The sequence below is a fragment of the Aquarana catesbeiana genome, linkage group LG10, assembly GCF_042186555.1.
Source record: "Aquarana catesbeiana isolate 2022-GZ linkage group LG10, ASM4218655v1, whole genome shotgun sequence".
Classification (NCBI taxonomy): domain Eukaryota; kingdom Metazoa; phylum Chordata; class Amphibia; order Anura; family Ranidae; genus Aquarana; species Aquarana catesbeiana.
Genome location: NC_133333.1, coordinates 241,031,799 through 241,053,602, shown reverse-complemented (window position 1 = coordinate 241,053,602; position 21,804 = coordinate 241,031,799). Strand labels below are relative to the sequence as shown.

Genomic DNA, 21,804 nt, shown 5'->3' with positions numbered 1-21,804 from the left:
ATTTCTAGTAAAAAAAAAAAAAAATTTAAAAAAGACACCAAAGGGCCCTTGCAGAAAAGTGCTGCAATCTTCAACATCCTTCTGTCTGAAATAGTTACTTTTAGAAGAACTAGTTTTACCGTGAGGTACTTCAATGGAAATTAAACCACTGGAGCAAAAGGTGCTCTCAGATCCAAGCCTAATGCCGCGTACACACGAGCGGACATTACGGCGGACTTTGCCCGGCGGACTTTTCGATGTACTTTCCGACGGACTTTCTGAATGAACGGACTTGCCTACACACAATCCACCAAAGTCCGTCGAATTCGTACGTGATGACGTACGACCGGACTAAAACAAGGAAGTTCATAGCCAGTAGCCAATAGCTGCCCTAGCATGGCTTTTTGTCCGTCGAACTAGCATACAGACGGCGGACTTTTGGACCGGACTCGATTTCAACGGATACATTTTAAACAAGTTTCAAATCTAAGTCCGTCCAACTTTTGAGAAAACAAAGTCCGCTGGAGCCCACACACATCGAATTGTCCGACGAAATCCAGTCCGCCGGGCAAAGTCCGCCGTAATGTCCGCTCGTGTGTACGCGGCATAAGTCCCGCAGCGGGTACAAGAATTTCCCTCAAGGTCATATATAGATTGTCACCTGCAAGCCTGTGAAAGATAAGGTAGAGATCTGTACCTTAAATGTAGTTGTATGCCAGACCAACCGCTCTAGCACTGACTGTAAAATATCCAGGATATTGGCTAGAGCAGGGAACACAGGAGAGAAAGCTTTTGCTGAGCAAACAAAACAAACTTCTTTCATATCCACTCATATGTAGCGTTCATGGATGATCTTCTGGTCACCAAGGTCTGAACAACCTCGGATAAGAATCACTACACCTCTATTCTAGCCTATTCCATAGCTAGGCTATTAAAAGTAGTCTCATTGGATTGGGGTACTGTCACTGACCTTGCCATAAAAGATTTCATTTGACCAGAAACAGGTTTGGTGGTGCTGATGACATCTGGGGGAGCAGTGAAAGCCAAGGCCTTCTCAGTAGGTGGAAAGGACCTGTATGGCATGGACGTGTTCTGTCCAAATTTTCAGAAGCACCTTTATATTATTCAAGGGCACCGGAGAGAGACAAAAGATCAAACAGAAAATTCCATGGCACTGTGAACCTATCTTGTATGACGGAGCCTTTGTATTGATATCCTATTGCAAATATCAGAAGCTGTGTGTTCAGTGGAGTCTCCCTGAGAACTACTGCTGGAAAGCCCCATAGGGCCAATATTGGTTTGAGGCACTTGTTGAAAAATATTCTGCCTAACAGAACCAATAGTTGATTTTGCTTTCCTGGCAAGAAGACCAACCTTAACTGACTGTAAGTGGTTCTCTGCCTCACGTAAAGTTTCTTTGCAAGATGTAACAGGAAAAGACTTTTGGTGTCCCCTTGTCAGGCAATGTAGGCTACTACTTTGTTGTTGTCAATCAACTTTACTCAGGCCCCCTTGAAGAAGATCATGAAAAGCTTGCAATGCTAGAAAAGGCTTCCTTCCTTTTAAGATAATTGGGGACTCTGCACTTCACTGTGTTCCAATGGCCTTGCACTTGTTTCTTCAAATTGTGGACTCCCAGGCCTAGAAACTGGCATCTGGCTTCAGAATCAACCTATCTCCTGGGCTGAGAGGCATGCCCAGAAAGAAGCACAGTGGCGATGTCCAAAATTACAGTTCTTGCTGAATTTGTATAGGCACAAAGATTTTCTGATCCATAGACAGCCCAGCTCATAGACTAAAGAAAGCAAATTGAAAAGCCCTCATGTGCCACCTGGCCCAAGGTACCACCACTGCCAACAAGATCTTCAAAAGATTCCTGGGGCTGTGCCAATTCTGTAAAAGGCAGACACTTGAACTGGAAGTGACATCTGGCTACCGCAAATCTTACATGCCTCTGGTGCTCGGCATTGATCGGTACATGGAAGAGTCGGCAGGTCGATTAACAATAACTGGTCCTGCTGCTGAACTATCCCTGTGACTGTCTGCATGGACTCCATCTTCTAACTCTTGCTGTGTATGTACACATTAGATTCCTTCAAACTGAAACAGGCCAGAAGGCTCCTGCCTTAGGTATTAGAAAAACTGGGAAAAAAGCCCCAGATGATTCTATGTTTTCGGCATCACTGGCATGATGGCCTTGTAGCAGTATAAATTCTAATGCCCTGTACACACGGTCGGATTTTCTGACGGAAAAAGTGCTATCGGATTGTGTTGTCGGAAATTCCGATCGTGTGTGGGCTCCATCGGACTTTTTCCGTCGGAATTTCCGACACACAAAGTTTGAGAGCAGGATATAAAATTTTCCGACAACAAAATCTGATCGGTTAAATTCCGATCGTGTGTACACAAATCCAACGCACAAAGTGCCACGCATGCTCAGAATAAATTAAGAGATAAAAGCTATTGGCTACTGCCCCATTTATAGTCCCGACGTACATGTTTTACGTCACTGTGTTCAGAACGACCGGATTTTCCGACAACTTTGTACGACCGTGTGTATGCAGGACAAATTTGAGCCGACGTCCATCAGAAAAAATCCATGGATTTTGTTGTCGGAATGTTCGATCAATGTCCAACCGTGTGTACAGGGCATTATACCTAATCTTGCAAAATTTTCTCTTATGAGATCTGTTGGTCATAAATGAAATGGATTCAGTGGTCAGCTTTGGAATTCTCCATTGTACTCTCACCTAACTGTCTTCTGGACACACTGATCTTTGATGATTGTTGTCCAAACCCTCCAGAAGGAGGCTACAATCATCAACTTCACTCAGGCCCCCTGACCCCAACTGGGAGAGACTGGTTGGACGGACCTTCAAAAGATTTTCCAGCCATCTTAGCAACTTGCTCTGGACTTGATTTCATGGAAAAAGGCACCTCTGCTGTGATCTGTTAAATCTGCAGCCTGTCCATAGGTGTGCGCAGCCTATTGCATTAGGGTGTGCACCCTTAAGCTCAAACACACATGCGTGTGCGGGTGTCTACATATATATGACCCCAGCACATTGATCTCCCTGCCGGTACAGTGAAAGAGAAGAGCATAAACACTTCTCTTATGGCAGAGCCTGTAAGAGGGAGATCTTTCCCCTGTTTCTGCTGCTACACAGAGTGATAACACTAATGTGCATGGGGTGATTAGGGTGTGCCTGGGCACACCCGGCACACCCTGTGCGCACGCCTATGAGCCTGTCCTATAAGATTTGGCCTCCTGCACCCTTCTGAAGTTCAATAGGCTTGAGTGAAAGATGGTGGCCTCCTCTTATTAGTATGTGGCTACAGTCCAGACTTTTCCTCCTGTCATTCGCTTAATTGCATTGTTCATTGTTTGGCCAAACAATAAACTCCCATTACAGGAAATGTTGAAGGCTTGTGTAGAAGTTCCGCCTGCCCTCCAGTGGTGTAACCACAACACTTTAATGGCAGTGACAGAGTGCGCCAGCGCTTGTACTAGGTCTATTAAAGCATCCACCAAAAGTCAGTTGCCAGGTTCAAATCCTCCAGAAACTGTGCCAAATCTTGCAGTTTCATGTGTTGAATTTAATGCCATTTTTAAACAGTTTATATATCAAAGTTAATGCTAGTGCTGGTTGACAGGCAAAACATGTCACTATATAGATTCTCTACAAGCCTGATGGCCAGATCACCACAAATTCTGCGTTCCAGATGTGTTTCTGCATGAGTCTTTTTGATGCATTCTCAATGCGTTTTGCTACTTTCCAGATGTGTTCCATACAGAAACAATGTAACATAATCTACTTTTGTTGACTGCACTAGAATGTGCTGCACTGGTGTAAACTAGATAATTGGAATCCAAGTTAAACACTGTTCATGCTTTCTTGATGCAGAATAAAAACGTACTGGACTGCATCTGGTGTGAACAAGTCCACTTTCTCATCCATAGGATCTCTGAAGGCAACTGAGTTATAAACAGGCAAAGACACTTGATGTGCCAGACACAGCAAGGGCAGCATTCACCCCTGGAAGTTCAGTGCATAAACATGCATCGGCCATCTTATTTGGATAAAGCTTATGCCGCGTACACACGAGCGGACGACAAACTCTTTACGCTCTATCATTATGGGTGTTGCTTCTGGCGTGGATATTTGCAGCATACTTTCTGCTATAGCTGCCTTAATACGGCTTAGAATTTTGCACAACCAACTCACTGCAGAGGTAGGTGCGGAGATGAACGCCCCCATCACCCTAGAAGAACTGCATCGAGTGGTGGGAGGATGAAACCTAGCAAAGCATCAGGTCCTGATGGGTTCACCCTACAGTATTTCCAATCCCTCCTACCACTTCTAGGCCCTTATATGGTGAAACTGTTCAATGCCCTCAGTGACGGGGTACATTTTCCTAGCGATACCCTGAGGGCCCACATCTCCCTTATACCTAAAGACGGTAAGGACCCAGCTGCATGCAGCAGCTATAGACCCATCTCTCTTCTGAATATAGACCTTAAGCTTTTTACGAAGATATTGGCCAACAGATTAACTCAGCACATGCAGGATATAATCCATCTAGATCAGGTGGATTTTATCCCTTCACGAGAGGCCAGAGATAACACCACCAAAGTGCTCAACCTTATTCATGTGGCCTCCGTGACTGAAACGCCGTGCATGTTCCTCAGCACGGATGCTGAGAAAGCGTTTGACTGCGTCAATTGGAAGTTCATGTCCTCTGTCCTTAAACACATTGGTCTAGGACATAAAATGTTGCAATGGATTTCCAATATTTACTCCGCACCAATGGCTCAGGTTAAAGCTAATGGTGTCTTCTCAGATCCCTTCCCTTTTACAAATGGTACCAGACAGGGATGTCTGCTCTCACCTCTTCTTTTTGCCCTAGCCTTAGAACCCTTTTTGTGTACCATACGCTCAAACCCTTACTTATCGGGAATAACTATAGGTAATGCCCAATACAAGATTTCGGCTTAGACGGATGACCTCCTGTTTTCATTAACTAATCCTGTAGTGTCCCTGCCAAATCTCCTCAGAGTTTGATAGATATGGAACTCTGTCCAACCTAAAAATTTACTTTGATAAATCCGCAGCAATAGGGATAATTGTAGCACCAAATAGACTGAGCTCCTTACAATCCCAATTCAAATTCAAAATGTCAGACTGCGCCCTCAAATATTTAGGAACTCTTATCACGAGTGACTTGACACGCACCTTTGAACTTAATTTTCCACCTCTGTTAACCAAGACCCGTTTGCTGCTGGAGGAGTGGAATAGAGGACTCCACTCCTGGTTCGGCAGGTGTAACCTCCTTAAGATGTGTATACTTTCAAAGTTTTTATACTTATTTCAAGCACTACCGGTCAAGATTACACCCCAATATTTTAAGCAAGCGCATTTCCTTTTTATTAAGTTCATATGGGCACACTCAAAACCTTGGTTACGCAGACGTTACCTTACACTGCCTAAACACTATGGAGGGTTAGCTCTCCCAGATCTACGAAATTACTATTTGGCTGTACACCTTGGGAGAATTATTGACTGGAATCCACACGGTAAGACCAAACTCTGGATGCAACTAGAACAAGCCCAGACAATTGTTCAGTTGAAAGGGACTGCATGGTGCTATGACCAGTTACCTTCTGCTTTGACATCCCATCCTGTAATAGGCACTACTCTCCGCATAGGCTCGATGATCATATTTACAACTTCCCTCTCCACTAAAGGCTCTCCTCTTTTCCCAATATTGGGTAACCCTGCATTCCCCCCCTGGACTTGAACAATCAGAGTATGAAGCACTTCTATCGGCAAGTAAGGATCGTGCCTCACACAACTTAGATGGCAATCAGTGGCCTTCCATCCAATGGCTGATAAGTGACACTGGTCACTTTCAACTTCCGTTCTGGAAAGCAATACGACTACACCATTTCCTGCATTCGATCGCCAATCCGGCTCAATTTAACCGTACTTTGACGACTTTTGAGGATTACTGTAAGGATGAGGGGGCCCTAACTCAAGTGCTATCTAAAACCTACACTATGCTCAACTCCCCACCAGAACAACCTGACTTGTCTTTCTTATGGAAATGAGAGACTTACAGCGCTCTTTTACAGACGCCCAAAAACAAATTATTATCAGGTTCTCCTTAAAAACATCTATTTCTACGAAAATACAAGAATCTAACTATAAGATTTTGACCAGGTGGTACTATACACCTCAGTTACTACACAAGTACTTCCCAACCACCACAGACAAATGCTGGAGATGCCAGACGGACAGGGGGAGGCTTCTCCATATCTTTTGGTCTTGCCCTCTGCAGCAATATTTCTGGACGACAGTTAGGAAGGTTACAGATCATACGATTCATAATGATCCAGCTTTCCTTCTGCTCCACGCTACCACGATCGCTGCACAGAGCTACAAAAAATCAATAGTGCGACATTTATTGAATGCCGCTAAATCCTGCATTCCCCTTATGTGGAAAAAAAGCACAACTCCGTCTACCGGGTTGTGGTTGCGCAGAGTAGAGGAAATAAAAAAATTAGAAGACCTGGTCCTTACGGCACAAAATAAACAGGAAAAACATTCTAAGGCATGGAGGCCCTGGAATATGTTTATTGATCCGATGAAGGTGTGTCCCTGTTTGCCTCTTGAAAAGCAAATCGATACAGGCCCGATAGATACTTAAAGTGGCGACATGCCCACCGCTTCTAAGTCAGCACCCCCCCAACTTTCTCCTTCTTTAATTACTTTCTCTGGAACCACTGTGTTTCCCCTCCTTTACCTCTTTTGATTCTTCCGATTTAATAGTGTTCGGGGATCGGGCAGTTCAACTGGGTTTCTGATTAAGGGGACATTGTGACATTTCTCACTCAATAACTCATGATACTAGTGTTGTGTGTCTAACAATGTTGTTGAAAATGCACAAGTCTTATTGATATTACTGTCATGTTTCCAACACCGGACAGATAGCCGGCTTTTATTAAAGTAATTACCCATGTACATTTTCTGTTATGGTTGTCATTGCGCTGTACCTTCCCTGACTTTTCTCTAAAAACAATAAAAAATTTATATTTGAAAAAAGAAAAAATTTGCACAACCGCATCCTTGTGAGGCAACCTGTGCAATTTCATTTCTTTGCCACTGCAGACTGCATGCAGGCCCAAAATGCACCCCTATCTGGGCAAGGCATTTTCTATCATGCTGGCATAAATGCATGTGAGCCAGTGCCACTTGGGGTGCTTGGTGAGCATGAAAACCTGTGGAGGATTCAGTGGGATGCGGTTTATTCTGGTCAGGATAAGATGATTGTTGGCGGGTCTTATGTTTTTTGGAGCATTTGCGTTCACGGTTTCTGCTCCTAAAATAATGCAAAACACCTTCATTTGCATTCCTTGAGCACTCTTTTAACCACTTGCCTTACACCCTCTTCCTGCCCAGGCCATTTTTCAGCTTTCAGCACTGTCACACTTTGAATGACAATTGCGCGGTCATGCTACACTGTAGCCAAACAAATTTTTTATCCTTTTCTTCACACAAATAGAGCTTTCTTTTGGTGTTATTTAATCAATGCTGGGTTTTTTAGTTTTTACAAAAAAAAAAAAAAAAGAAAAGACCAAAATTTTGAAAAAAAACTTTTACTTTACTTTTACTTTTACTTTTCTGTCAGTAAATTTTGTAACTAAATAATTTTTTCACCTTCACTGATGTGTGCTGATGAGGCAGCAATGATGGGCACTGATAGGCTGAACTGGTGGGCATTGATGAATTGGCACTTATGGGCACTGATGAGGCAGCACTTATTGGCACTGATTTAGTGGCACTGATGAGGAGGCACTAATATGCCACACCTATGGGTACTGATAGGTGGCACTGATATGTGGCACTGATGAGCACTGATAGGTGGCTCTGATGGGCACTGATAGGTGGCACTGGTGGGCACTGATGGGCGGCACTGGTGGGCACTGATAGGCGGCACTGGTGGGCACTGATAGGCGGCATGGATAGGCGGTACTGATGGGCATTGATGGGTGGCACTGATGGGCGACACTAATGGGCATTGATCGACAGCAGTGAAGGTGCATTGATCGACAGCACTGATAAGCGGCACTGATTGCCAGCACTGACTGGCATCGCTAAATGGACACGGATTGGTGGCACTTGTGGGCACTGATTGCTGCCACTGGTGGGCACTGATTGCTGGCATTGGTGGGCAATTGTGGGCACTGATTGGTGACACTGTATTTCTATATTGTAATCAGGGCACTGATTAACAGTGCCCTGATTACATTCCTATATGTCCTCCTGCGCGGAGATGCAGCTGATCGGCTCTCCTCGCCACACACTCTGTCAGTGTGAGGCGAGGAGAGCGGATTACCGCCATCTCCGTGTTTACATGTGACCGGCTGTGATTGGACACAGAAATTTACTAGAAAATTACTCGGAACCCCCAAACATTATATATATATATATATTTATATATATATATATATATATATATATATATATTTTTAGCAGAGACCATAGGGAATAAAATGACAGTCGTTGCGACTTTTTATGTCACATAGGATTTGCGCAGCAAAACAAAACAGACAAAACAGTAAAGTTAGCCTAGTTTTTTTGTATAATGTAAAAGATGTTACGCCAAGTAAATGGATACCTCACATGTCATGCTTTAAAATTGCGCACACTTGTGGAATGGCGCCAAACTTTGGTACTTAAAAATCTTCATAGGCAACAATTTTTTTACAGGTTACCAGTTTAGAGTTACAGAGAAGGTCTTTGGCTAGAATTATTGCTCTCGCTCCAACGTTCTCGGAGATACCTCACTTGTGTGGTTTGAACATCGTTTACATATGCAGTTTACATATGCGGTATGTACAGGAGAGGAGTGTGGATGGTATGATAGTGGGCAGTATGCACCAGAGAGGAGTGTGGAGGGTATGACAGCCGACACTATGTACAGTAGAGGAGTTTATGAAACTGGGCAGTATGTACAGGAGAGGAGTGTAAGGGGAATGGCAGTGGGCAGTATGTACAGGGGAGAAGTGTGGATGGTATGATACTGAGCAGTATGTACAGGAGACGAGTGTGGAGGGTAAGACAGTGAGCAGCATGTACAGGAGACGAGTGTGGAGGGTATGACAGTGAGCAGTATGTACAGGAGAGGAGTGTATAGGGTATAACAGTTGGCAGTATGTACAGGAGAGGAATGTGGAGGGTATGACAGTGAGCAGTATGTACAGGAGAGGAGTGTGGAGGATATGACAGTGGGCAGTATGTACAGGAGAAGAGTGTGGAGAATATGACAGTGGGAAGTATGTACAGGAGAGGAGTGTGGAGGCTAAGACAGTGGGCAATATGTACAGGAGAAGAGTGTTGGGGATGTGACAGTGAGCAGTATGTACAGGAAACAAGTGTGGAGGGTAAGATAGTGAGCAGTATGTACAGGAGACGAGTGTGGAGGGTATGACAACGGCACTATGTACAGGAGAGACGTTTATGACAGTGGGCAGTATGTACGGGTGAGGATTTTGGGGGGTATGATAGTGGGTAGTATGTACAGGAGAGGAGTGTGGAGGGTATGACAGTGGGCACTATGTATAGGAGAGGAGTGTGGAGGGTATGACAGTGAGCAGTATGTACAGGAGAGGAGTGTAGAGGGTATGACAGTGGGCAGTATGTACAGGAGAGAAGTGTATGACAGTGGGCAGTATGTACAGCAGAGGCTTGTGGGGGGTATGACAGTGGGCACTATGTATAGGAGAGAAGTGTGGAGGGTATGACAGTGGGCACTATGTATAGAAGAGAAGTGTGGAGGGTATGACAGTGGGCACTATGTACAGGAGAGGAGTGTGGGGGATATGACAGTGGGCAGTGTGTACAGGAGAAGAGTGCGGGGGATATGACAGTGGGCAGTATGTACAGGAGACGAGTGTGGAGGGTAAGACAGTGAGCACTATGTACAGGATACGAGTGTGGAGGGTATGACAACGGGCACTATGTACAGGAGAGAAGTGTATGACAGTGGGCAGTATGTACTGGAGAAGAGTGTGGGGGATATGACAGTGGGCAGTATGTACAGGATAGGAGTTTGGGGGATATGACAGTGGGCAGTATGTACAGGAGAAGAGTGTGGGGGATATGACAGTGGGCAATATGTACAGGATAGGAGTGTGGATGGTAAGACAGTGAGCAGTATGTCCAGGAGACGAGTGTGGAGGGTAAGACAGTGAGCAGTATGTACAGGATACAAGTGTGGAGGGTATGACAATGGGCACTATGTACAGGAGAGAAGTGTATGACAGTGGGCAGTTTGTACTGGAGAGGCTTGTGGGGGGTATGACAGTGGGCACTATGTATAGGAGAGAAGTGTGGAGGGTATGACAGTGGGCAGTATGTATAGGAGAGAAGTGTGGAGGGTATGACAGCGGGCACTATGTATAGGAGTGCGGAGGGTATGACAGTGAACAGTATGTACAGGAAAGGAGTGTGGAGGGTATGACAACGGGCACTATGTACAGGTGAGGAGGATGAATCTGGGAAGGAAAAATTTAATGGTTTGTGGAAGGATGTTTAGGGACTGCATAGTGGTTAAGCGGGCCATACATGGATTGAAATTAAGCCAATTAAGCAGAGACCAGCCATAGTTGAACTGTGTTTGGGCTAGCTGGTTGTACACAAGTCAATCTATTAATCGACTTGAGTAAAACCAGCCTGTCAGGTTTTCCCCAAAACAATCAGTACTGCCAACTATAGTTAGCAACACTGATCATTGTATTGTGTGGGTAGGGAAGGCTTCCCACGGGCAGAACACAATAACACTGCGGGAGTGATTCCCCCATTCACAGGTCAGCAGGTGAGAGGGTGTGTGGGGACAGGCTGGGGAGAGAGGTCTGTCAGCAGGGGGTTGTGAGGTGGTCATGGAGGGATATCAATCAGAGAGTGGGGGGAGTAACTGAGTGATCTTTTGGAGTAGGGTCTGTCATCTGCAGGTTGGGAAATGGTGGTCACCTGTGAAATATGTTGAGGGGAGGTGGCGAACATGGGAAGTGACTGGGGAGGGACCTGGTTGGTGGTGAGCATGAAATTGATGATGTGTTTCTCTCACATTTACGGTATTGCTTACTGCCCTCTAAGTGATCTGTGGTGGATTGCTTTTTAATGAGTGGTATAGCAGCAGGTGGCAGGCGTTCATGAGGTGCTCCTTGTTTTTTCTTTTTTACATTGCTGAATGGTAGTTTTACATTGTTGGACTATGCTGCTACTGAGAGCGAGTTTGGCTTGCAGTTGCAGAGTGTCCCCATTGAAATCAATAGGTGAGTTGACAGGCGGTGCTGCCTGTCAAACTCTGCAGGCTCCAAGCTGTCCATTAAGCTCAGTGCCTCTGACAAGAAGTGAGGAGAGGCACTGTGAGCTCATCCTCTCAGTCTGCTGCAAACAAAGTGTGCCAGCTTGTATTTAAACTGGCCGCTCTGTATGTAGCTTCTGACAGGCTGCGCAAGGAGCCCCGTATCTCCGGAAACATGGATGATAGGAGCCCCAAATTTTGAACAGTGGTGGGGTAGGTCTTCAGCTACCTGTCCCCCCCAAATCTAGTCGCCGAGCCACAACCCTCAAAGTCGATTGTGTGGTTTTTATTTATGGGGTTTTTTTGGCAAATTGGCCTATCTTAACCACTTGCCGACCAGCGCACGACGATGTACGTCCAAACTTTGAACTGGGATATCGTTGTTATGGCAGCAGCTAGCTGCCATAACCCCGGTATCCCCATTTTCGTGCGGCTTTCTGATAAAAGTGGTCCCTGCAGCGGATTCGCCGCGAGATCACTTTTATCGTGGTGGGAGAGGGCCACCCCCCTCCCGCTGCGATTCGGTGCCTTCTGCCGCTTACCGGAGCCGTCGGTAGCGGCGGAGGCGATCGCGTCCTCCTCTGTGGTGTGCCTGGAGACGAGTGAGGCTAAGATGGTGCCCACTCGTCTCCATGACACTGCTGGGCGGAAGCGACGTCAAAACGTCACTTCCGTCCACGCCTCTTAAAGGCATATTTTTCTCAATGTCATTTTTTTAAATGACATTTTTTTTTTTTTTATTGCATTTTAGTGTAAATATGAGATCTGAGGTCTTTTTGACCCCAGATCTCATATTTAAGAGGACCTGTCATGCTTTTTTCTATTACAAGGGATGTTTACATTTCTTGTAATAGGAATAAAAGTGACACAATTTTTTTTTTTTTTAAACAGTGTAAAAATAAATAAAATAATTAATTAAAATTAAATTTTTTTTTTTTAAAAACCCCCCCTCCCCGATGAGCTCGCGCGCAGAAGCGAACGCATACGCGAGTAGCGCCCGCATATGAAAAGGGTGGTCAAACCACACATGTGAGGTATCGCTGCGACCGGTAGAACAAGAGCAATAATTCTAGCCCTAGACCTCCTCTGTACCGCAAAATATGCAACCTGTAGAATTTTTTAAACATCGGCTATGGAGATTTTTGAGGGTAAAAGTTTGACGCCATTCCATGAGCGGGCGCAATTTTGAAGCGTGACATGTTGGGTATCAATTTACTTGGTGTAACATTATATTTCACAATATAAAAAAAATTGGGCTAACTTTACTGTTGTCTTTGTCTTGTCTTTTTAATTAAAAAAAGTGAATTTTTCCCCAAAAAAGTGCGCTTTTAAGACCGCTGCGCAAATACGGTGCAAAAAAAAGTATTGCATGGACCGCCATTTTATTCTCTAGGGTATTAGAAGAAAAACCATATATAATGTTTGGGGGTTCTAAGTAATTTTCTAGAAAAAAAAACTGTTTTAAACATGTAAACACCTAAAATCCAAAACGAGACTAGTCCTTAAGTGGTTAAGGTAAGGGGCCTGGAGCTGCAGCTCCAATAGCCCCAATGTTAATCCGGCCCTGCCCACATCCAATTCACAATAGTGGGAACCCAGCCCAAAAGATACCAGATTCTACTCTGCTAGTACAATGGAGAAATGGAGACATAAGATATTACACTATAGCCTAGGACAGGCAAAACCATTGCATGTTGCAGATTCATGATCAGTGCACCATGCTGGCAATTTGAAAATGTGCTGGAGCACATAATGTATAATATATATATATATATATATATATATATATATATATATATATATATATATAATATAAGGAAAATGTCATCATTGGTTTATATATATGAGCTTCATTATAATCATCAACTGGTTACAGTAGTAAAATATCCCTCCAAATCATTTTAAAATGTTGAAACTTATAGGGGGAGACTTACTAATACTGGAGCACACAGAATCTAGTGCAGTTGTGCATAGTAACCAATAACCTTCTAACTTCAGCTTGTTCAATTAGCCCTGATTCACACCAGTGCGACTTGTCATGTGACTTGACAGTTCAAAGTCACATGACAAGTCGCACCCCATTTGTGGCAATGAAACTGTTCAAAATGTTGCGACTCAGAAAAAGGTTCTTGCACTATTTGTGCAGTTTCAGTGAAACTTGCATTGACATCTGTTAAATGAAGGTGCACAGATATCAGCACATGCCGCTGCACATGAAATCGCTGAAGTAGCGCACTGGTGTGAACCATGGCTAAAAGAGTTACTAAACCCACAACAGTAAAATCAGTCTGTATATGCAGTAAAGACAGTGCTGATTGGCCCTGTGTTGATCACATGCACTCTCCCAAGAAAAAAAAAATCTCTAGCAATACATACCAAACTGAGCATGTGCAGAGTGCCCCCAATGCTCTGCTCTATCAGGAGATAGATTGGGGACAGTGGAAGAAGGGGAAGATCAGAGAGACAGGATCAAACAGCCTTTATGCACAATACAGAGGATTAACCCCTTAGGTTCCACAGTGAGTATAACAAGCATGCTTTACTGCATATACAAACTGATTTTACTGTTGTGGATTTAGTAACACTTTAAAGTGGATGTAAACCCAATGTCATCCTTTCTAAACTACTGCCATAGGGGTTATCTATAAGGATATACACGCCTCCTGCATGTATCTTTACCTGTCAAATGTCTCCCCTCTGTCTGTTATGAGAGTTGAAAAACTGCATATTCTGTGGGCGGGTCTGTTGTCTGGAGCTCGGTGGGTGGAGTCGTGATGTCAGTAGACTCCCCGCCCACCTCTACACTCCCCTTGTCAATATGCATTTTCTCCTGTGTATTTCTTACACTGAACTTCTGCTATGATCTCTAACATCCAGTGAAAAGACAGGAAAGTAACCACATGACTTCAGCATGCCAAATCATGCTGAGGTGTGGAACAGCCAATCCTTGCAGAGCTGCTGAAGAAAGGAGTGGGGGGGGGGGAATTAAAAAATAATGCATGTCTTAGGCTAGTGCACAAGATATGTAAATCACCTGTCACTCACAGCAAGGGGGAGGATTTGACAAAATTTTTCTCTGTTTGTCAAGTTTTATCTCACTGAACAATAAGGATTGCTCAGAGATGGATTAACTCTTTGTGGCAAGACTGGGCTCAAATGATAGGTAATCTTATACTCTACATTATGACATAAAAAAAAAAAAATTTCGGGTTTACATCCACTTTAAGACCCCTTTCACATTGGGGCGGTTTGCAGGCACTTTAGCGTTGGAGATAGGCTCTGCTAAGCACCTGAAAACCGCCTCCCATTCATTCAAGTGTGACTTTTCACACTGGGGCGGGACGTTCCGAAAAGTCCTGCAAGCAGCATCTTTGGGGCGGCTTGGGAGTGCTGTATTTAGCGCTCCCAAAATGCCCTGCCCATTGGAATGAATGGGCAGTGCTTCCGAAGTGCCTGAAAAGCACTTCGGAAGCGCCACAACAAGAGAGTTTTTAACCCATTCTTTGGGGTTAAAAGCGCCCCGCTAGCGGCCAAAAAGCGCCGCTTAAACAGCGGTTAAAAGCCCTGCTAAAACGAGTGTGAAAGGGGTCTAAGCTTTGACAATAAAATCTGGAAGCTGGTTGGTTACTATGCACAGCTGCACCAGTTTTAGTAAATCCCCCCTATAGTACCCTGACCACATATGTAATATTTTTCTTTTCTGTAGCGATAATAGATGGTGATCTGGGTGGGCTCATGAAGTCTTCTGTTATTATTAATCAGTCAGTGCTATCGCCGAGTCCACCAGCATATATAACTGCAGACAATATAATCTCTCACTAGGGGGAGGCCTTGTTACATTCTGCTTCGCTACATTGTATCCGATCCCTCTTGTGAAGTGATGATATTTGACGCTGAGGTGCTAGCACCAGTCAGGTGCAGACTGAGAAGATCTATGCTGGATTTTGCTGTCAGTCCTCATTCATCTCTCCTCTCTCGCTGTATCTTATCTGTATCTCAGTGATTTATTTGTACTTTTGTATGTTGCTGCCTGCTTCCAGCGTATTCTGTGTCTCCCTCTAATCGCTGCTACAATAGCAGGTGTGTAAAGTTACCTATCTAAGTTAGATCTGTTGTGTGCACAGTTTTCCTGTGTCAGGTCTCTAGAGATATATATGAGGGCTTGGGTTACACCAGCAGCTGCTGCCGCTTTTGCCTTTGGTTTCTGATCAACACAACCCCCCACCCCCCCCCTTTCTTATTTCTGTCACCACTTCTGCGTCCTTAAAATGCTGTATGCATGTCACCATTCTTCTCTTGTCTGCTGATAGCATTGGGTGCTAAAAACCGTTTCATTTCTCTTTTCTCTCTCTCCCCCCCCCCTGCAGGATCTCTCCAGAGGGTGATTAGAACGCAGAGCTACATGAAAACACGACTGAGGACCGTTCGGAAGGAGACGTTTTGCGATCAGAGGAGGCAAACAGCTGTGGCAAGAGGTTTCCTGTCACTCTTGTACTAGTTGAACCCGGAAACTTGGCTGATTGGCTCCTCGGCCCTGGCTCTGGTTTGCCTGAGAGTTTTGATAATGTTGGCTGGCGATTTAAATGAGATGCTTCAGATCCCGGAGCTGCAGATCCCAAAGCTGTCGGACAATACCTCCGCCACGAGCAGCAGCAACACTCCTAGCCAGCGGCGGCGGCGCTTTAAGATGAGACGCTCGAAGACTGCGAGAAACCGAGAGTGTGCCGAAGCCACGGACTACACCGGGAATCTGGAATACCTACAACTGCCATCTATTGAGATTACTCCGTCCAGCGATGAGGACAGCGTCGTTTCCAACTCTTCCACTCCCAGCACGTCCCCCAGGCGCCAAGGCTTGAGGCTGCACGCTTTGGGTTCCACGTCAGATAAGGATGGCAGTGAGATAGAAGTTACTGTGAACAGCAAGAGTAGGTAAGTACCTTATTAATACCTTTTTGTTATGCACACTGATCCATGGTAACATACAGTGGGGTTTATTTACTAAAGCTGGAGAGTGCAAAATCAGTCTCACTTCTGCATAAAAACCAATCAGCTTCCAGGTTTTATTGCCAAAGCTTAATTGAACAAGCTGTTAGAAGCTGATTGTCTACCATGCACAGCTGCACCAAATTCTGAGTGCTCCAGTTTTAGTAAATCTCCCCCCAGTATTTCACAAAAGTACACCCCTCACATTTTTGTAAATATTTTATTCTAACTTTTCATGTGACAACACTGAAGAAATGACACTTTGCTACAATGTAAAGTAGTGAGAGTACAGCTTGTATAACAGTGTAAATTTGCTGTCCCCTCAAAATAACTCAACACACAGCCATTAATGTCTAAACCACTGGCAACTAAAGTGAGTACACCCCTGAAAGAAAATGTCCAAATTGGGCCCAATTAGCCATTTTCCCTCCCCGGTGTCATGTGACTTGTGACATTAGTGTTACAAGGCCTCGGGTGTGAATGTGGACCAGGTGTGTTAAATTTGGTGTTATCGCTCTCACTCTCTCATACTGGTCACTGGAAGTTCAACATGGCACCTCATGGCAAAGAACTCTCTGAGGATCTGTAAAAAAAGAATTGTTGCTCTACATAAAGATGTCCTAGGCTATAAGAAGATTGCCAAGACCCTGAAACTGAGCTGCAGCACGGTGTCCAAGACCATACAGTGGTTTAACAGGACAGGTTCCATTGTAGCAAAGTGTCATTTCTTTAGTGTTGTCACATGAAAAGATATAATAAAATATTTACAAAAATGTGAGGGGTGTACTCACTTTTGTGAGATATTGTATATCTGCATTCTGTTCCCTTATAATGGATTTTTGATAGTAGTGTGTAGGTGGTCACCAGGGTGTATCTACAAAAGCTACCTATAATATACAGGTCATACAGGGGAATGCTATTTATAGTTTGCTCCTGTCTTGTTATAAGTTCTGTCTAGCTGTGCCTCCTTGGCCTTTCTGCGGCTTCCCTGGAGGAGATCGCCAGGAAACAACTCTCCTGCTGTGGATGCTAATTTCGGGATTTTTGTTTCCTTGGCAACTAGGCACTCTGATAACCACTGCAGTCCCAAGGAAGCACTGTGAAAGTTTGATGCACTGCTTAGGGGCATCCACATGGTGCGGTCTCCAAAGCCAGCCATAGATGATGCCATTCTCTTTCCTGTAACCATGGGTTACAGGAAAGAAAATTGCTTGATTCCCCATCAACACAGACCGTGCTCCCGTGGAGCTATTGGGTTCTCCTTTGGGAACGGTGAGTTGCGCAGGGAGCTATCCCTGCTGGGAGAATTTCTAGCGGCTATAGCCACTGGCAAATAATCACATGTAAAAATGCGACATGTTGGTTGTACTCAAGTCATTCGACTTGGGTACAATCAGTCTGCCCATAGATGGTTTGAATCTTGGCTGGTCCCTGCTGAACCGGCCGAGATTCGAACCATCTATGGCTGGCTCATAGGCGTGCGTACAGGGTGTGCCTGGGAACACCCTAATCACCCTATTCGCATTAGTATTATCGCTCTGTGTGCTGGCAGGAAGATGGGAAAGATCTCACTCTTACTGGCTCTACTATAATAGGTGTTTACACACTTCTCTTTCAACGTGCCAGCAGAGAGATCAATGTGCCGGGGTCATTTATATATGTAGACACACACATATGTTGAGCTTTAGGGTGCACACCCTAATTCAATAGGCTGCACACACCTATGGGCAGGCTCATTACTATGGGGAAGGTCTGGCCTCAGGGAATATTACTATGGGGAAGGTCTGGCCTCAGGGAATATTACTATGGGGAAGGTCTGGCCTCAGGGAATATTACTATGGGGAAGGTCTGGCCTCAGGGAATATTACTATGGGGAAGGTCTGGCCTCAGGGAATATTACTATGGGGAAGGTCTGGCCTCAGGGAACATTACTATGGGGAAGGTCTGGCCTCAGGGAACATTACTATGGGGAAGGTCTGGCCTCAGGAAATATTACTATGGGGAATGTCTGGCCTCAGGGAATATTACTATGGGGAAGGTCTGGCCTCAGGGAACATTACTATGGGGAAGGTCTGGCCTCAGGGAACATTACTATGGGGAAGGTCTGGCCTCAGGAAATATTACTATGGGGAATGTCTGGCCTCAGGGAAAATTACTATGGGGAAGGTCTGGCCTCAGGGAACATTACTATGGGGAAGGTCTGGCCTCAGGGAACATTACTATGGGGAAGGGCTGGCCTCAGGGAACATTACTATGGGGAAGGTCTGGCCTCAGGAAATATTACTATGGGGAAGGTCTGTCCTCAGGGAATATTATTATGGGGAAGGTCTGGCCTCAGGGAACATTACTATGGGGAAGGTCTGACCTCAGGGAACATTACTATGGGGAAGGTCTGGCCTCAGGGAACATTACTATGGGGAAGGTCTGGCCTCAGGGTACATTACTATGGGGAAGGTCTGGCCTCAGGGAACATTACTATGGGGAATGTCTGGTCTCAGGGTACATTACTATGGAGAAGGTCTGTCCTCAGGGAACATTACTATGGGGAAGGTCTGTCCTCAGGGAATATTACTATGGGGAAGGTCTGTCCTCAGGGAATATTACTATGGGGAAGGTCTGGCCTCAGGGAAAATTACTATGGGGAAGCTCTGGCTTCAGGGAACATTATTATGAGGAAGGTCTGGCCTCAGGGAATTTAACAGAATTTAGTGGAAATGTAATTCTTCTAATTCCCTTCAATCCCACTGAATTCTTTGAATCTTGTGGATCTGCACTCTCCATGATGGCCTCAGTTGTTGGTCACATCACTTCAGTGTCCTTATGATCATGTTTTCATCTGCACTAGAGCTTCTTGTACTGTATATCTTCCTGAAGAAGCAGGCTTTGACCCATGAAACACGTTGGTGGAAGTAACAAGCTACCAATACCGTAACTTATGATATCAACCAGAAAAAATGAGTTGATGTTCATATGATATAGAAGTTGTTAAATGAAGAGTAATTTCTGACTCTTTATTGTGCATTGTTTTAATGTTTGTACTAATTAAATTCAATATTTTTTACACATATGGAATTGTGATACTAATTAAAGTGCTGAAGTATTTTGGTTAGGATTGGTTTGTTTAAATATTCAATAATAAGGATGTGGTACCAGACAACTGATGTCTAATGCCCCGTACACACGGTCGGATTTTCCGACGGAAAATGTGTGATAGGACCTTGTTGTCGGAAATTCCGACTGTGTGTAGGCTCCATCACACATTTTCCATCGGATTTTCCGACACACAAAGTTTGAGAGCAGGATATAAAATTTTCTGACAACAAAATCCGTTGTCAGAAATTCCGATCGTGTGTACACAAATCCGACGGACAAAGTGCCACGCATGCTCAGAATAAATAAAGAGATGAAAGCTATTGGCCACTGCCCCGTTTATAGTCCCGACGTACGTGTTTTACGTCACCGCGTTCAGAACGATCGGATTTTCCGACAACTTTGTGTGACCGTGTGTATGCAAGACAAGTTTGAGCCAACATCCGTCGGAAAAAATGCTAGGATTTTGTTGTCGGAATGTCCGAACAAAGTCCGACCGTGTGTACGGGGCATTATACTCATAAGGGCTCCATTACTGTACTCCCTTCTCCCAAGTTTACATCATTCAGATACTGTTTTTACTTCTTCTGGATGGCTTAGGTGTCCTCTCACATTACCTGGTTGTAGATCTTGAGAAGAGGAGATTAAGGGGGGATATGACTAACATGTACAAATACATAAGGGGTCCATATAGTGAACTTGGTGTTGAGTTATTCACTTTAAGGTCATCACAGAGGACAAGGGGGCACTGTTTTTGTCTGGATGAAAAGAGATTTAATCTCCAAATACGGAAAGGTTTCTTCACAGTAAGAGCTGTGACAATGTGGAAGAGACTCCCTCCAGAGGTGGTTCTAGCTAGCTCAGTATATTGCTTTAAAAAAGGCCTGGATTCTTTCCTAAATGTACATAATATAACTGGGTACAAACCTTTTATAGGTAAAGTTGATCCAGGGAAAATCCGATTGCCTCTCGAGGGATCAGGAAGGAATTGTTTCCCCTGCTGTAGCAAATTGGAGCATACTTTGCTGGGGTTTTCTTCTTCCCCTGAATCAACAGTGGGTGAAGGATTGTGTATATGGGATTGTATTTTTATTATTAGCGTTTTACACAGTTCCCCACACATGGCTCATGTGTAAGGTAAAGTCTACAGGCTTGGAAAGATCAATTTGTAAATGGATAGAAAACTGTCTAAAATACGGAATTCAGAAAGTAGTGGTTAATGACGCTTACTCTGAATAGTCTAAGGTTATAAGTGGTGTACCCCAAGGTTCAGTGCTGGGACCCTTACTTTTTAATACCTTTATAAATTATATAGGGTCTGGGATTAAAAGTAAAATTTCTGTCTTTGCAGTTGACACCAAGCTATGAAGTGAAATAACGTCCTTACAGGATGTCTCCAATTTACAAGACAACCTCAATGCTCTGTCTAATTGGGCAACTAAGTGGCAAATGAGGTTTAATGTTGATAAACGTAAAGTTATGCACTTGGGGGTTAAGAATATGCATGCAGCATACATACTAGGGGCAGTACAACTGGGGGAATCCATAGTGGAGAAGGATCTGGGGGTTTTGGTAGATCATAAGCTTGCAATGCCAAGCTGCGGTTTCCAAAGCGAGCAAAGTCCTTTCTTGTATTAAGAGAGGTATGGACTCCACAGAGAGAGAGATCATTTTGCCCCCCTGTACAAATCAGTAGTAAGACCTCATCTGGAATATGCAGTTCAGTTTTGGGCACCAGTTCTCAAAAAGGATATCGGGGAACTGGAGAAAGTGCAGAGAAGGGCAACCAAACTGATCAGAGGCATGGAGGAGCTCAGCTATGAGGAAAGATTAGAGGAACTCAGTTTATTCTTTCTTGAGAAAAGGAGATTAAGGAGGGATATGATTAACATGTATAAATACATGAGGGGTCCATATAGTGAACTTGGTGTTGAGTTATTCACTTTAAGGTCATTGCAGAGGACACAGGGGCACTCTTTACGTCTGGAGGAAAAAAGATTTAATCTCCAAATACGGAAAGGTTTCTTCACAGTAAGAGCTGTGAAAATGTGGAATAGACTCCCTCTGGAGGGGGTTCTGGTCGGCTCAGTAGATTACTTTAAAAAAAAAAAAAAGGTCTGGATTCTTTCCTAGGTGTACATAATATAACTGGGTACTGACATTTATAGGTAAAGTTGATCCAGGGAAAATCCGATTGCCTCTTTTGGGATCAGGAAGCAATTTTTTCCCCTGCTGTATCACATTGGATCATGCTTTGCTGGAGTTTTCATGTTCCTCTGGATCAACTGTGGGTGAAGGATTGTGTATATGGGATTGTATTTTTTTTTTTAAAAGAAAGAAGGACGGCGCCCTCTAAGTGCAGCATGTATGTTAAAAATA

At 44.3% G+C, this 21,804-nt stretch overlaps 1 protein-coding gene across 2 annotated transcripts in view; it reads left to right on the top strand.

The window, feature by feature from the left end:
* Positions 1 to 15,726: 15,726 nt before the first annotated feature.
* GRAMD1B (GRAM domain containing 1B) overlaps positions 15,727 to 21,804 on the top strand; it is a 392,941-nt gene continuing 386,863 nt past the window's right edge. Inside the window, exon 1 of one of the 2 annotated variants that reach the window (XM_073603510.1) lies at positions 15,727 to 16,281. In XM_073603510.1, the coding sequence (XP_073459611.1) occupies positions 15,914 to 16,281 (368 nt within the window). In that variant the 5' untranslated portion in view covers positions 15,727 to 15,913. The remainder of the gene's footprint in view (positions 16,282 to 21,804) is intronic. The other variant, XM_073603511.1, reaches the window with a different exon arrangement.